At 43.4% G+C, this 16093-nt stretch overlaps 3 protein-coding genes across 3 annotated transcripts in view; all 3 read right to left on the bottom strand.

Annotated features, from left to right (window-relative positions):
• LOC121611202 (protocadherin gamma-C5-like) overlaps nucleotides 1-16093 on the bottom strand; it is a 214934-nt gene that overhangs the window by 186992 nt on the left and 11849 nt on the right. The gene's annotated exons all lie outside the window — the stretch shown is intronic.
• LOC121611981 (protocadherin beta-16-like) lies at nucleotides 9136-11568 on the bottom strand. The gene has a single exon (XM_041944725.1). The coding sequence runs from the start codon at nucleotides 11566-11568 to the stop codon at nucleotides 9136-9138; it is 2433 nt and encodes an 810-aa protein (XP_041800659.1).
• LOC121611980 (protocadherin beta-15-like) lies at nucleotides 13082-15514 on the bottom strand. The gene has a single exon (XM_041944724.1). The coding sequence runs from the start codon at nucleotides 15512-15514 to the stop codon at nucleotides 13082-13084; it is 2433 nt and encodes an 810-aa protein (XP_041800658.1).

Raw genomic sequence — 16093 nt, 5'->3', positions numbered from 1 at the left:
GCGGTGACAATTGAAAGAATTAAAAGCTGTTCACGGATGCACATATCAATTATTTTACTTACGAAGGGCCACCTGAAGAAAGAGACTCCACTAGCAAAACAGTGTTAATGGAGATAAACGTCTAAGGTGTATTGATTCAGAGGAGGATTTCAAAATGACATCAGATTCAATAAATTACATATTTATACACAGTTATCAGAGGAGGAAAAACCTGAACAATTTAGCAAAACCTTTAAAAGATTAAAAAAAAAATACTGACACAAACCTCAACAAAGGGGGAAAGTGACAAGAGTTTAAAACACAGTGTTAAACTATCTCTAATAATACAACTGCAAATCAAGCGGAGTTCAGCACCAAGGACAGAGGAACAAGGGACGGAAGGGGAACAGCTCTCCTTCATCGAAACGGAAAAAGAGAAAGGACACGACAAGACTCAAACAGACTAGGGGGAAAAAGACTTTTAAAAACACTTCAGACCTTCCAAACTATTAAATATTACTATATAAAGTCTACAAATGAAACAAGAACAAGTGCGCATAATTCCTCAGTGTGTGTGTGTGTGTGTGTGTGTGTGTGTGTGTGTGTGTGTGTGTGTCCTTGTGTCGGGTAGGGTGCACGTGAAGACTCTCTCTAAAATTTAGTTTGATATGTTGTTAGCCTTATTCAGGAAATTGAGATTATAAAAGACAAAACAAATATGAAGACTGTTATATGACAACTATTAACATTAGAATAAACCACCAAATACTTTATCATAAAGAGCAAACGTCGAAACTATTTAGCAGCCACCATCATGTCTTGAAAACCTCAACAACGTCACAGTGTATTTAGTCACCACCAGAACAAAGAAAAATCAAACAAGTCAAAAAGAAAAAAAAAAGTCATAGGAAATTTCAATAGCTTTCTCATCGGGTGGAAATGGACTTCAGTGAAATGAAATGAGTTCCTACCTCAGGAGAAGAATCACAACCTCCAAATACATCAGCAAAGTCTGTTGGACTTTTCCTCAGAGTCTGGTCAGCAGGCAGTGTGTTGTCATTGAAAGAACTCACGAACTTGAAGTCACTGGTTCGAGATCCTGTTGTCAGGTACGCGTCATAATTGTAAGTGCTGCGTAAAGTTCCTGTGCCGTCAACATCTGCGTAATTTGGAGGGAGATAAGCGCTCGGGATGGCAACTGCTCCATCAAACAACAGTCTCGGCTTTCTCCTGCGACAAAACCTCACACCCAGAATGATGATGATGAAGGTCAGAAAAAACGTGGACACTGACACCAGAGCGATGATCAGATAAGAGGTCAGCTTGGAATTCTTCTCATCATAAGAAATGTCCTTCAGTTCTGGCACCTCAGCCAAGTTATCAGAAATAAGTAAATACATGGAACAGGTGGCAGACAGAGAGGGCTGTCCGTTATCTTTCACTGACACAACAAGGTTCTGTTTCATGCTGTCAGATTCAGAAATGTCCCGCTGTGTCCTGATCTCTCCGCTGTGGACACCGATACTGAAAAGTCCCGGATCAGTGGATTTCACGATATGATAGGACAGCCAGGCGTTCTGGCCGGAGTCCGCGTCCACCGCGATCACTTTGGACACCAGAGAGCCTCCGTGTGCAGCTTTGGGGACCAGCTCCGTCATGAACGAGTTGCCCTCCGGACCGGGGTACAGGATCTGAGGACTGTTGTCATTCACATCCGATATGAACACACTGACGGTCACGTTGCTGCTCAGCGGAGGAGAACCGTTGTCTCCGGCCATCACGTGGACTTTAAAACTCCTCAACTGCTCATAATCAAACGACCTCACAGCGTGGATCACACCCGTGTCTCCGTTAACAGACACATAGGTCGACACCGGGGCACCGTTCACCTCACCAGCTAACACAGAATAAATCACTGTACCGTTTTGTCTCCAGTCGGGGTCTCGAGCAGCAACGGAACATAAAGTGGAGCCAGGTTTGTTGTTTTCTGTCACATATGCGCTGTACGACTGCTCCTCAAACACAGGTGGGTTGTCATTGATGTCTGCTACAGATAACTGAACACTTTTAGACGAGGACAGAGGTGGAGAGCCCTCGTCAGTGGCACTGATTGTAATGTTGTAATCAGACACGACTTCACGGTCCAGTTGTCCTGTGCTCACCAGAGAATAAAAATTTTTAATAGAAGGAACCAACTTAAAAGGGACGTTTTGCTGAATGGAGCAGCGCACCTGTCGGTTGTTCCCAGAATCTCTGTCCTGCACGTTAATGATGCCCACCTCTGTACCAGGTGACACGTTCTCAGGTATGGGGTTGGTGAGTGACTTCAGATATATCAAAGGGGCATTGTCATTCACATCAGTGATATCAATAATCACTTTTGCTTCTGAAGAGAGACCATAACCATCTTTGGCCTCAACAAACACTTCATATTTGGGTCCCTCTTCATAATCGATGCCACCTGTCACACTGATTTCTCCGGTTTTCTCATCGAGTGAAAAAAGGTTTTGTGATTTATCAGAGATTCGACTAAACTCATATGTAACCTCTCCGTTGACACCTTCGTCTGCATCTGATGCACTTACAGTGACAACCGGTGTATTAATAGGTGAGTTTTCCGGTAATGTAGCTGTATATACGGCCTCCGTAAAAACTGGGGCGTTATCATTAGCATCGAGAACAATGACGTGGATGACTACAGTCCCGGATCTCTGAGGAGAGCCACCATCTACAGCTGTGAGCAGCAATTTCATTTCCTGCTGCTCCTCCCGATCTAATTCCTTATCTAAAACCAACTCACCATATTTACTGCCGGCACTTGTCGTCTGAATGCTGAACACAAAGTGGGGGTTTTGTTGCAAAATGTAGCTTTCAACGGAGTTCTTGCCGATGTCAGCATCTTGTGCAGCATTTATACGATACCTGGCTCCCTTACCAGCCGATTCTCCGATTTCAAGCTTAATAATATCCTTTGGGAAAATAGGTGCATTGTCATTCACATCCTGCACTTGCAGGGACAAGCGGTGTAGCTCCAATGGATTCTCTAAGAGCAGGTCGAATTTTAAAACACACGAGGGCTTTTCTCCACAATGCTCCTCTCTGTCTATTCTTTCAGCAACGAATAAATCCCCGCTTCGAAGGTTTATCCCGCAATATTGTCTGTCGCTTCCCTCCATGTCAACACGAGCTTTGCGAGCAGACAGTCTGCCCACCTCCAGTCCGAGATCCTTGGCGATATTTCCAATAACAGATCCGTGTTTGAGCTCCTCCTGGACAGAATAGCTCATGTCTCCGTGTGCGTAATGCACCACAACAAAGAAAAAGACAAAGCCGTAGCTTTGAAGAACCGTCTGTGGATGCATCATCCCCACACAGTCGTAAGCGAATTAAAACACGTTTCTTTCGAGCAATAAAATACGTTTTTCGTTTAAAATACTTGCCGTCCAAACATTTCTCGTCTGTGCTGAAGGCTATAAAGAACACAGAAGCGGTCGATCCCAATAATGGGTGGTGTGCAGAGCAGCCTGAACATTTGACGCCTTAGCTGGTCTATACTGACACCGTGAGTAAAAATGAAATATAACAGTTGGACACAAGTGGTACACAATTTCTGAACACGCTGTCAGACTGTTTGGTCTCAATGTTTGCATAAAATTGATGTGTAATAAGGCATTAAAGACTTTAATGAGGCGCTATCATTTCATTTCATTTCTTTTTCTTCAAAGCATAGTGAGAGGCTTCTCTGTGCTATAAGACTTTAGAAACAAAATTGTCTCCCCCTAAAATAATCCACAAAGAGTATTTATAGCCATGGTTGAAAGACAACACGATGCAAATTTCAAACAATATTTTCTATGGATCATGTCTGTTGGTGTTGTTCGGGAAATACTCGGAGTTCGCTTTTCATTCAAACATGCAACAGTTTGCTTTCAGCTTCTTCCAAAGACCAGTTCAATTACATCAGAAAGTCTCATTCAAGACAGATGAATCGACCAAACATATCAACAGTCCAGCTACAGCATGCCTCCTTATGCTGATGGCATTTGTTATTACTTAACTTTGCTGTGGGATTTAAAACAAACTGGGAATATTAAAAAGTCCAAATTAAAAAAAAAAAAAGTTATCAAGACAAAATGCAAGTAATTTATTAACGAGGTGCACTTACAAATTGTCCAAAATATATTTTGTTTGATTCTATTCATGAGACTATATGTCTTTTTATTGTCTTTTTTTCCCTATGAGCAAAGCATGAAAGTAATGCAGAGGCCGAATGCTGACAATCAAATGGAACAGATATGTTTTAAAACAACACAAATGCAATTTAAACTGTCATCTCAAACGGCAGAAAAGTAGGGGGGGCAAACAGACAGATGTCAACCGCTCATTGCAATACATAGCAAGGGCAACAACGGGGTTTAGCACCATGGACAGAGACACACAGAGCAAACTTCAGCTTTACGAAGCAGACACGGACAGACGAACTGATGTGGCATTAATAGACAGAAGGCTGTAGGAGAAAGGGAAACGAAAGGAAATATCAGCAGCTTCGTCTCCAATGAAGCTCCGACAATCAGCACCAAGGACAGAGGCAGAAAAACAAGATGCCACTTGACTCAAGACACAGAGGCAAACGACCCAGCGCTGGCAAACAGATAAATACAAGGAGGCAGAGAAAAAATTATTGCAATCTTATATTGCATTTAACACGAAAACTGACTATAAAAATTAAAAATATATGCATAGGGTTACTGCAGTTGACGTTTGTGGGAAGGAGATTGGGGAAGAAGGACCGATGTACAGTTAGGCACCAAGAACTGAAAAGTAAAGGACGGTGAAGACGTGGGACCAACAGACGGTCCATCATTGTTCAGCGGACATACTAAGTTGGCAACCTCATATGTGCAAAACAGATAAGACAGGTAAGTCACAGAAACTAAAAACATCGAGGCACAGATGAGACTGAAACGGCTAGAAAAATGTTTACACTAAACTCGGGAAAATATTATTGAAACTGGAACGAAAAGTAAACAACTAACTTAAATGTTTGACAAACTAAATAACCCACGATCACGCTGAACGTTGACTGACAAAGAGGGGAAAGAAGGAAAATAACGATGACAGATACATTCAAATTTCTCGGAACTTTTAACATTGAACTGAATTAACAAAATCAAAGAAACCTGTTGGACCACATTGACGATTGTCAGCGAAATGCATGTGGTGCATGACCTAAAATAGGCGAATGAGTGATGAGGGAAATGAAGGAAAGGAGGGAAAATGAGATGCGGGACCCGATCCTACCTCAGGAGAAGTATCACTACCTCCAAACGCATCAGCAAAGTCTGTTGGACTTTTCCTCAGAGTCTGGTCAGCAGGCAGTGTGTTGTCATTGTAAGAACTTACGAACTTAAAATCGCTGGTTCGAGATCCTGTTGTCAGGTACGCGTCATAATTGTAAGTGCTGCGTAAAGTCCCTGTGCCGTCAACATCTGCGTAATTAGGAGGGAGATAAGCGCTCGGGATGGCAACTGCTCCATCAAACAACAGTCTCGGCTTTCTCCTGCGACAAAACCTCACACCCAGGATGATGATGATGAAGGTCAGAAAAAACGTGGACACTGACACCAGAGCGATGATCAGATAAGAGGTCAGCTTGGAATTCTTCTCATCATAAGAAATGTCCTTCAGTTCTGGCACCTCGGCCAAGTTATCAGAAATAAGTAAATACATGGAACAGGTGGCAGACAGAGAGGGCTGTCCGTTATCTTTCACTGACACAACAAGGTTCTGTTTCATGCTGTCAGATTCAGAAATGTCCCGCTGTGTCCTGATCTCTCCGCTGTGGACACCGATACTGAAAAGTCCCGGATCAGTGGATTTCACGATCTGATAGGACAGCCAGGCGTTCTGGCCGGAGTCCGCGTCCACCGCGATCACTTTGGACACCAGAGAGCCTCCGTGTGCAGCTTTGGGGACCAGCTCGGTCATGAACGAGTTGCCCTCCGGACCGGGGTACAGGATCTGAGGACTGTTGTCATTCACATCCGATATGAACACACTGACGGTCACGTTGCTGCTCAGCGGAGGAGAACCGTTGTCTCGGGCCATCACGTGGACTTTGAAACTCCTCAACTGCTCATAATCAAACGACCTCACAGCGTGGATCACACCCGTGTCTCCGTTAACAGATACATAGGACGACACCGGGGCACCGTTCACCTCACCAGCTAACACAGAATAAATCACTGTACCGTTCTGTCTCCAGTCGGGGTCTCGAGCAGCAACGGAACATAAAGTGGAGCCAGGTTTGTTGTTTTCTGTCACATATGCGCTGTACGACTGCTCCTCAAACACAGGTGGGTTGTCGTTGATGTCTGCTACAGATAACTGAACACTTTTAGACGAGGACAGAGGTGGAGAGCCCTCGTCAGTGGCACTGATTGTAATGTTGTAATCAGACACGACCTCACGGTCCAGTTGTCCTGTGCTCACCAGAGAATAATAGTTTTTAATAGAGGGAACCAACTTAAAAGGGACGTTTTGCTGAATGGAGCAGCGCACCTGTCGGTTGTTCTCAGAGTCTCTGTCCTGTACGTTAATGATGCCCACCTCTGTACCAGGTAACACGTTCTCAGGTATAGGATTAGTTAGAGTTTTCAGATATATCACTGGAGCATTGTCATTTATGTCAGTAATTTCAATGATTAGCGTTGTGTATGAAACCAATCCCAGACCATCCTTTGCACTTATCTGCATTTCATAGGATGACTGTTTCTCATAATCAATAGCTCCAGCTACTCTCACCTCCCCCGATTCAGAGTGCAAGGAAAACACGTTATTTTCATTTGAAACATGATCAAATTCATAGGTAATTTGGCTGTTTAAACCATCGTCCGCATCCGTTGCACTCACTGTGATCACCAGTGTATCCAGAGGAGAGTTTTCAGGCAGACTGGCTTTATAGACGCTCTGGCTAAACACTGGTACATTATCATTAGCATCCAGGACAGTGACGTGTATGACTACAGTCCCTGACCGCCGAGGAGAGCCACCATCGAATGCTGTCAGCAGCAACATCATCTCCTTTTTGTCCTCTCTGTCTAATTCTTTGTCTAAGACTAATTCACCATACTTTCGCCCCCCTGCCTTTGTGTTTACATTTAATTTGAAATGATCATTCTGCTGAAGTGAGTAGCCTTGAACGGCATTTTCTCCGATGTCTCCATCGTGTGCCTCTCCGAGAAGAAAATGCGCACCTTTGTCGGCCGATTCCCGAATTTCAAGTTTCAGTGAACCCTCTTTAAACTGCGGAGAATTATCATTAATATCTTGAACGCGGATACTTATTCGGTGCAGCTCGAGTGGATTTTCTAGGACCAGTTCCTGTTTAACAACACATGACGCCTTTTTCGCACAAAGACCCTCTCTGTCAATCCTCTCTTGCACAATCAAGTCTCCGGTACTGAGGTTTATGCCGCAGTACTGCACGTTGTTGTCTTCACTGTCGATTCGGGCATTGCGAGCAGACAGACTGCCCAAATCAAGTCCCAGATCCTTCGCGATATTTCCGATTACAGATCCGCGTTTCATCTCTTCGGGGATAGAGTAGCTCACGTCTCCATGTACAAGGTGGAGGACAAGGAAAACAAAAGCAAGTCCGGAGAGCAGCGAAAATCTGCTGTATCCCATTGTTTCTAACAGAAAGACCACAAACGCAAAGAAAAATACTAATCAGACATAGTGATTCCTTCCAAAACACAAGAATGTCAAACAGCAGTCCTACACGAAGCGTTTGTCGCTACAACAGCAGAGTCAGGCTGTAAATTCGTCGAGGCAGAAGGGTGGAGAATGACCGCGTCGTCTCGTTTACTGGTACACACTGACACCATGAGTATTTATTTAGGTATAACAAGGCCATGTACGATTTAATGCAAATTAAAAAGACAGACCCTTTCATCATCCTGAATAATAGAAACAACAAGAGCAAAGGCAAACTTTTAAAAAGTTTCAAAGGCCACAAGAGTGGTGAAAATCAATTAATGTTTTAAAGTGATAAAAGTTGAAAAGCATTAAATACAACACTAAGAAACTTTCAAGATGAAACTATTTCTGCAAACCGCTCTGTCATAATTCAAATGCAGCTACATGCATTTCATATACATTCATTTTGTTTTGTACTCTGTTGGTAGTTGTACTGTTTCCTCCTGGACACTTGAGTGTGGTATCTATCAAAGAAACAAATACGTGAAAATGACAAAAAGAAAATGAGTAGCATGTACTATTTTGTCACACGATCGGTGAAAGACTGCATGTCATTGTACTTTAACCGAGGAAGCATTTTCACGAATGCAAATATCAATTATTTGTATATACAGGGCGATCTTTAGAAAACGAGGAAAACAGAATTATCAAAAAGGATCGGGTTTTTATTTGTCAAGACTAAGTTTACACGGCGTCGTATTTTCCGGTAACACTGACAAACTTCTAATAACTTTCAATCAGGAAGAGGCATCCACAATGACTTCAGGTTAGAGCAACAACATATTAATGTGCAATCACTGAAGAAAGCAAAACTGACATATTATAGGAAACTCTGTACCGAATCAACTTTACGGATACAAAATTCACCAACAGGGACAATGACAACAGCATAAAGCACAAAGATGAAAATGCATCAACAAATCAAACGGAATTCAGCACCAAGGACAGAGAAACAAGGACCGTAAGGGACAAGCTTTCACTCACTGCAACATAAAAGAGTAATCGTGTGGAGGAGAATCGTCTTGAAAAAAAAATCTCAAAAATTGACAATATAAACATATTCGACAGAGTGCGAAAACTCCATCAGTGTGTGGATACCTGGCGGCTGGTTGGACTTTAAGATGAACAACGAAATTTGGATGAAGGGCAGTGCGCGCATCGAGGTGAGAAAAGAGAAAACAATTACAAAAGCTCTGATACCTGAACAATAACTTTTAAGGTGAGATTGGTCACAAACGATTGTGTCACATACAGCTGAAGTCGAAACCACTGGGCAGACATCATGACGAATTAACAACCGTTAGACCTATTAAAACTGTATTTAACCACCACGAACACCAAAACAGAAAACGATAAAACTGAAAAGAGTTAAAGGAAAACGAAAGAATGGCTGCGTCAGGATGTTGAAGATGAGTTCAGTGAAATGAAATGAGTTCCTACCTCAGGAGAACCATCACAGTCTCCAAAGGCATCAGCAAAGTCTGTTGGACTTTTCCTCAGAGTCTGGTCAGCAGGCAGTGTGTTGTCATTGTAAGAACTCACGAACTTAAAGTCACTGGTTCGAGATCCTGTTGTCAGGTACGCGTCATAATTGTAAGTGCTGCGTAAAGTTCCTGTGCCGTCAACATCTGCGTAATTAGGAGGGAGATAAGCGCTCGGGATGGCAACTGCTCCATCAAACAACAGTCTCGGCTTTCTCCTGCGACAAAACCTCACACCCAGGATGATGATGATGAAGGTCAGAAAAAACGTGGACACTGACACCAGAGCGATGATCAGATAAGATGTCAGTTTGGAATTCTTCTCATCATAAGAAATGTCCTTCAGTTCTGGCACCTCGGCCAAGTTATCAGAAATAAGTAAATACATGGAACAGGTGGCAGACAGAGAGGGCTGTCCGTTATCTTTCACTGACACAACAAGGTTCTGTTTCATGCTGTCAGATTCAGAAATGTCCCGCTGCGTCCTGATCTCTCCGCTGTGGACACCGATACTGAAAAGTCCCGGATCAGTGGATTTCACGATCTGATAGGACAGCCAGGCGTTCTGGCCGGAGTCCGCGTCCACCGCGATCACTTTGGACACCAGAGAGCCTCCGTGTGCAGCTTTGGGGACCAGCTCCGTCATGAACGAGTTGCCCTCCGGACCGGGGTACAGGATCTGAGGACTGTTGTCATTCACATCCGATATGAACACACTGACGGTCACGTTGCTGCTCAGCGGAGGAGAACCGTTGTCTCGGGCCATCACGTGGACTTTGAAACTCCTCAACTGCTCATAATCAAACGACCTCACAGCGTGGATCACACCCGTGTCTCCGTTAACAGACACATAGGACGACACCGGGGCACCGTTCACCTCACCAGCTAACACAGAATAAATCACTGTACCGTTCTGTCTCCAGTCGGGGTCTCGAGCAGCAACGGAACATAAAGTGGAGCCAGGTTTGTTGTTTTCTGTCACATATGCGCTGTACGACTGCTCCTCAAACACAGGTGGGTTGTCGTTGATGTCTGCTACAGATAACTGAACGCTTTTAGACGAGGACAGAGGTGGAGAGCCCTCGTCAGTGGCACTGATTGTAATGTTGTAATCAGACACGACTTCACGGTCCAGTTGTCCTGTGCTCACCAGAGAATAATAGTTTTTAATAGAAGGAACCAACTTAAAGGGGACGTTTTGCTGAATGGAGCAGCGCACCTGTCGGTTGTTCTCAGAATCTGCATCCTGCAAGTTAATGATGCCCACCTCTGTACCAGGTGACACGTTCTCAGGTATGGGGTTAGTCAGAGATTGCAGGTATATAACTGGAGCGTTGTCATTTATGTCAATTATTTCAATTATTAACGTTGCATATGAGGCCAATCCGAGACCATCTTTGGCGCTGATTTGCATTTCATATGAAGATTCTTTTTCATAATCAATAGATCCAGACACTTTAACCTCTCCTGTCTCGGGGTTGAGAGAGAAAAAATGATTTTCATCTAAAACATGGTCAAATCCGTAAGTAATTTCACCATACATTCCCTCATCTGCATCTGTTGCAATCACTGCGATCACCAGTGTATCCAAAGGAGAGTTTTCAGGCAGACTGGCTTTATAGACGCTCTGGCTAAACACTGGTACATTATCATTAGCATCCAGGACAGTGACGTGTATGACTACAGTCCCTGACCGCCGAGGAGAGCCACCATCGAATGCGGTCAGCAGCAACATCATCTCCTTTTTGTCCTCTCTGTCTAATTCTTTGTCTAAGACTAATTCACCATACTTTCGCCCCCCTGCCTTTGTGTTTACATTTAATTTGAAATGATCATTCTGCTGAAGTGAGTAGCCTTGAACAGCATTTTCTCCGATGTCTCCATCGTGTGCCTCATCCAAGAGAAAACGTGCGCCCTTGTCGGCCGATTCGTGAATTTCAAGTTTCAGTGACTCCTCTTTAAACTGCGGAGAATTATCATTAATATCTTGAACGCGGATACTTATTCGGTGCAGCTCGAGTGGATTTTCGAGGACCAGTTCCTGTTTAACAACACATGACGCCTTTTTCGCACAAAGACCCTCTCTGTCAATCCTCTCTTGTACAATCAAGTCTCCGGTACTGAGGTTTATGCCGCAGTACTGCACGTTGTTGATTTCACTATGAATACGAGCCTTTCGAGCAGGCAGTCTGCCCAAATCAAGTCCCAGATCCTTCACGATATTTCCGATTACAGATCCACGTTTCATCTCCTCGGGGATAGAGTAGCTCACGTCTCCATGGACGAGGTGGAGGACAAGGAAAACAAAAGCAGGGCCGGAGAGCAGCGAAAATCTGCCGTATCCCATTGTTTCTCACAGAAAGACCACAAACGCAAAGAAAAATACTAATCAGTCATAGTGATTCCTTCCAAAACATAAAAATGTCAAACAGCAGCCCTACACGAAGGGTTTGTCGCTACAACAGCAGAGTCAGGCTGTAAATTCGTCGAGGCAGAAGGGTGGAGAATGACCGTGCCCTCTCGTTTACTGGTACACACTGACACCATGAGTATTCGTTCAGCTATAACAAGGCCATGTAGGATTTATGCTTCTTTACACACTCAAGAGACAGACCCTTTCATAACCTTTCAAACTTTAAACGTGTTGAAAGTGTCAAATATATGTTTCAAAAGTTTTAAAATATCCCCTCTTTGTCCTTATAAAGTATTAATTACAAAACTTAGAAACTTCCAGGATAAAAACCACAACTTCTGCGAGCTTCTGTGACAAAATCGCAATACAATTAAATATATTTAAAATACATACATTTTTATTATTTTGGTTGTATGCGGTTGGTACTTGAATGTTTCACTACTGGACAACAACATGTGCTATCTTTTAAACAAGCAACACATTAAGATGAAAATCAATCAATTGAGTAGTATGTGCTATTTTGTCACACGCTCTGTGAAACACTGCGTGCGGTGACAATTGAAAGAATTAAAAGCTGTTCACGGATGCACATATCAATTATTTTACTTACGAAGGGCCACCTGAAGAAAGAGACTCCACTAGCAAAACAGTGTTAATGGAGATAAACGTCTAAGGTGTATTGATTCAGAGGAGGATTTCAAAATGACATCAGATTAAATAAATTACATATTTATACACAGTTATCAGAGGAGGAAAAACCTGAACAATTTAGCAAAACCTTTAAAAGATTAAAAAAAAATACTGACACAAACCTCAACAAAGGGGGAAAGTGACAAGAGTTTAAAACACAGTGTTAAACTATCTCTAATAATACAACTGCAAATCAAGCGGAGTTCAGCACCAAGGACAGAGGAACAAGGGACGGAAGGGGAACAGCTCTCCTTCATCGAAACGGAAAAAGAGAAAGGACACGACAAGACTCAAACAGACTAGGGGGGAAAAAGACTTTTAAAAACACTTCAGACCTTCCAAACTATTTAAAGTCTACAAATGAAACAAGAACAAGTGCGCATAATTCCTCTGTGTGTGTGTGTGTGTGTGTGTGTGTGTGTGTGTGTGTGTGTGTGTGTGTATGTCCTTGTGTCGGGTAGGGTGCACGTGAAGACTCTCTCTAAAATTTAGTTTGATATGTTGTTAGCCTTATTCATGAAATTGAGATTATAAAAGACAAAACAAATATGAAGACTGTTATACGACAACTATTAACATTAGAATAAACCACCAAATACTTTATCATGAAGAGCAAACGTCGAAACTATTTTGCAGCCACCATCATGTCTTGAAAACCTCAACAACGTCACAGTGTATTTAGTCACCACCAGAACAAAGAAAAATCAAACAAGTCAAAAAGAAAAAAAAGTCAAAGGAAATTTCAAGAATAGCTTTCTCATCGGGTGGAAATGGACTTCAGTGAAATGAAATGAGTTCCTACCTCAGGAGAAGAATCACAACCTCCAAATACATCAGCAAAGTCTGTTGGACTTTTCCTCAGAGTCTGGTCAGCAGGCAGTGTGTTGTCATTGTAAGAACTCACGAACTTGAAGTCACTGGTTCGAGATCCTGTTGTCAGGTACGCGTCATAATTGTAAGTGCTGCGTAAAGTTCCTGTGCCGTCAACATCTGCGTAATTAGGAGGGAGATAAGCGCTCGGGATGGCAACTGCTCCATCAAACAACAGTCTCGGCTTTCTCCTGCGACAAAACCTCACACCCAGGATGATGATGATGAATGTCAGAAAAAACGTGGACACTGACACCAGAGCGATGATCAGATAAGAGGTCAGTTTGGAATTCTTCTCATCATAAGACATGTCCTTCAGTTCTGGCACCTCAGCCAAGTTATCAGAAATAAGTAAATACATGGAACAGGTGGCAGACAGAGAGGGCTGTCCGTTATCTTTCACTGACACAACAAGGTTCTGTTTAATGCTGTCAGATTCAGAAATGTCCCGCTGTGTCCTGATCTCTCCGCTGTGGACACCGATACTGAAAAGTCCCGGATCAGTGGATTTCACGATCTGATAGGACAGCCAGGCGTTCTGGCCGGAGTCCGCGTCCACCGCGATCACTTTGGACACCAGAGAGCCTCCGTGTGCAGCTTTGGGGACCAGCTCCGTCATGAACGAGTTGCCCTCCGGACCGGGGTACAGGATCTGAGGACTGTTGTCATTCACATCCGATATGAACACACTGACGGTCACGTTGCTGCTCAGCGGAGGAGAACCGTTGTCTCGGGCCATCACGTGGACTTTGAAACTCCTCAACTGCTCATAATCAAACGACCTCACAGCGTGGATCACACCCGTGTCTCCGTTAACAGACACATAGGACGACACCGGGGCACCGTTCACCTCACCAGCTAACACAGAATAAATCACTGTACCGTTTTGTCTCCAGTCGGGGTCTCGAGCAGCAACGGAACATAAAGTGGAGCCAGGTTTGTTGTTTTCTGTCACATATGCGCTGTACGACTGCTCCTCAAACACAGGTGGGTTGTCGTTGATGTCTGCTACAGATAACTGAACACTTTTAGACGAGGACAGAGGTGGAGAGCCCTCGTCAGTGGCACTGATTGTAATGTTGTAATCAGACACGACCTCACGGTCCAGTTGTCCTGTGCTCACCAGAGAATAATAGTTTTTAATAGAAGGAACCAACTTAAAAGGGACGTTTTGCTGAATGGAGCAGCGCACCTGTCGGTTGTTCTCAGAGTCTCTGTCCTGTACGTTAATGATGCCCACCTCTGTACCAGGTAACACGTTCTCAGGTATAGGATTAGTTAGAGTTTTCAGATATATCACTGGAGCATTGTCATTTATGTCAGTAATTTCAATGATTAGCGTTGTGTATGAAACCAATCCCAGACCATCCTTTGCACTTATCTGCATTTCATAGGATGACTGTTTCTCATAATCAATAGCTCCAGCTACTCTCACCTCCCCCGATTCAGAGTGCAAGGAAAACACGTTATTTTCATTTGAAACATGATCAAATTCATAGGTAATTTGGCTGTTTAAACCATCGTCGGCATCCGTTGCACTCACTGTGATCACCAGTGTATCCAGGGGAGAGTTTTCAGGCAGACTGGCTTTATAGGCGCTCTGGCTAAACACTGGTACATTATCATTAGCATCCAGGACAGTGACGTGTATGACTACAGTCCCTGACCGCCTAGGAGAGCCACCATCGAATGCTGTCAGCAGCAACATCATCTCCTTTTTGTCCTCTCTGTCTAATTCTTTGTCTAAGACTAATTCACCATACTTTCGCCCCCCTGCCTTTGTGTTTACATTTAATTTGAAATGATCATTCTGCTGAAGTGAGTAGCCTTGAACGGCATTTTCTCCGATGTCTCCGTCGTGTGCCTCTCCGAGAAGAAAATGCGCACCTTTGGCGGCCGATTCTTGAATTTCAAGTTTCAGTGAACCCTCTTTAAACTGCGGTGAATTATCGTTAATATCTTGAACGCGGATACTTATTCGGTGCAGCTCTAGTGGGTTTTCTAGGACCAGTTCCTGTTTAACAACACATGACGCTTTTTTCGCACAAAGAACCTCTCTGTCAATCCTCTCTTGTACAATCAAGTCTCCGGTACTGAGGTTTATGCCGCAGTACTGCACGTTGTTGTCTTCACTGTCGATTCGGGCATTGCGAGCAGACAGACTGCCCAAATCAAGTCCCAGATCCTTCGCGATATTTCCGATTACAGATCCACTTTTCATCTCCTCCGGGATAGAGTAGCTCACGTCTCCATGGACGAGGTGGAGGACAAGGAAAACAAAAGCAAGGCCGGAGAGCAGCGAAAATCTCCCGTATCCCATTGTTTCTCACAGAAAGACCACAAACACAAAGAAAAATACTAATCAGTCATAGTGATTTCTTCCAAAACATAAAAATGTCAAACAGCAGTCCTACACGAAGGGTTTGTCGCTACAACAGCAGAGTCAGGCTGTAAATTCGTCGAGGCAGAAGGGTGGAGAATGACCGGGCCCTCTCGTTTACTGGAACACACTGACACCATGAGTATTCGTTCAGCTATAACAAGGCCATGTCGGATTTATGCTTCTTTACACACTCAAAAGACAGACCCTTTCATAACCCTGAATTATTAAAACAGCAAACCAACGGAAACTTTAAACGTGTTGAAATGGTCAACCTGATGTTTCAAAAGTTTTAAAATATCCCCTCTTTGTCCTTTTAAAGCATTAATTACAAAACTGAAAAACTTCCAGGATAAAAACCACAACTTCTGCGAGGTGCTGTGACAAAATCGCTCTGTAATTAAATGTATTTAATATACATACATTTATATTATTTTGGTTTTATGCGGTTGGTACTTGTATGTTTCACAACTGGACAATAACATATGTTATCTATTAAACAAGCAATACATTAAAATG

The sequence above is a fragment of the Chelmon rostratus genome, chromosome 9, assembly GCF_017976325.1.
Source record: "Chelmon rostratus isolate fCheRos1 chromosome 9, fCheRos1.pri, whole genome shotgun sequence".
NCBI lineage: Eukaryota > Metazoa > Chordata > Actinopteri > Chaetodontiformes > Chaetodontidae > Chelmon > Chelmon rostratus.
Note: the sequence above shows the minus strand (reverse complement) of the source record. Positions and strands in the feature narration are given on the sequence as shown.

Excerpts from the sequence above, each read along its gene's own strand:
- LOC121611981 (XM_041944725.1), bottom strand. The coding sequence starts at position 11,568 with ATGGGATACGGCAGATTTTCGCTGCTCTCCGGCCCTGCTTTTGTTTTC.
- LOC121611980 (XM_041944724.1), bottom strand. The coding sequence starts at position 15,514 with ATGGGATACGGGAGATTTTCGCTGCTCTCCGGCCTTGCTTTTGTTTTC.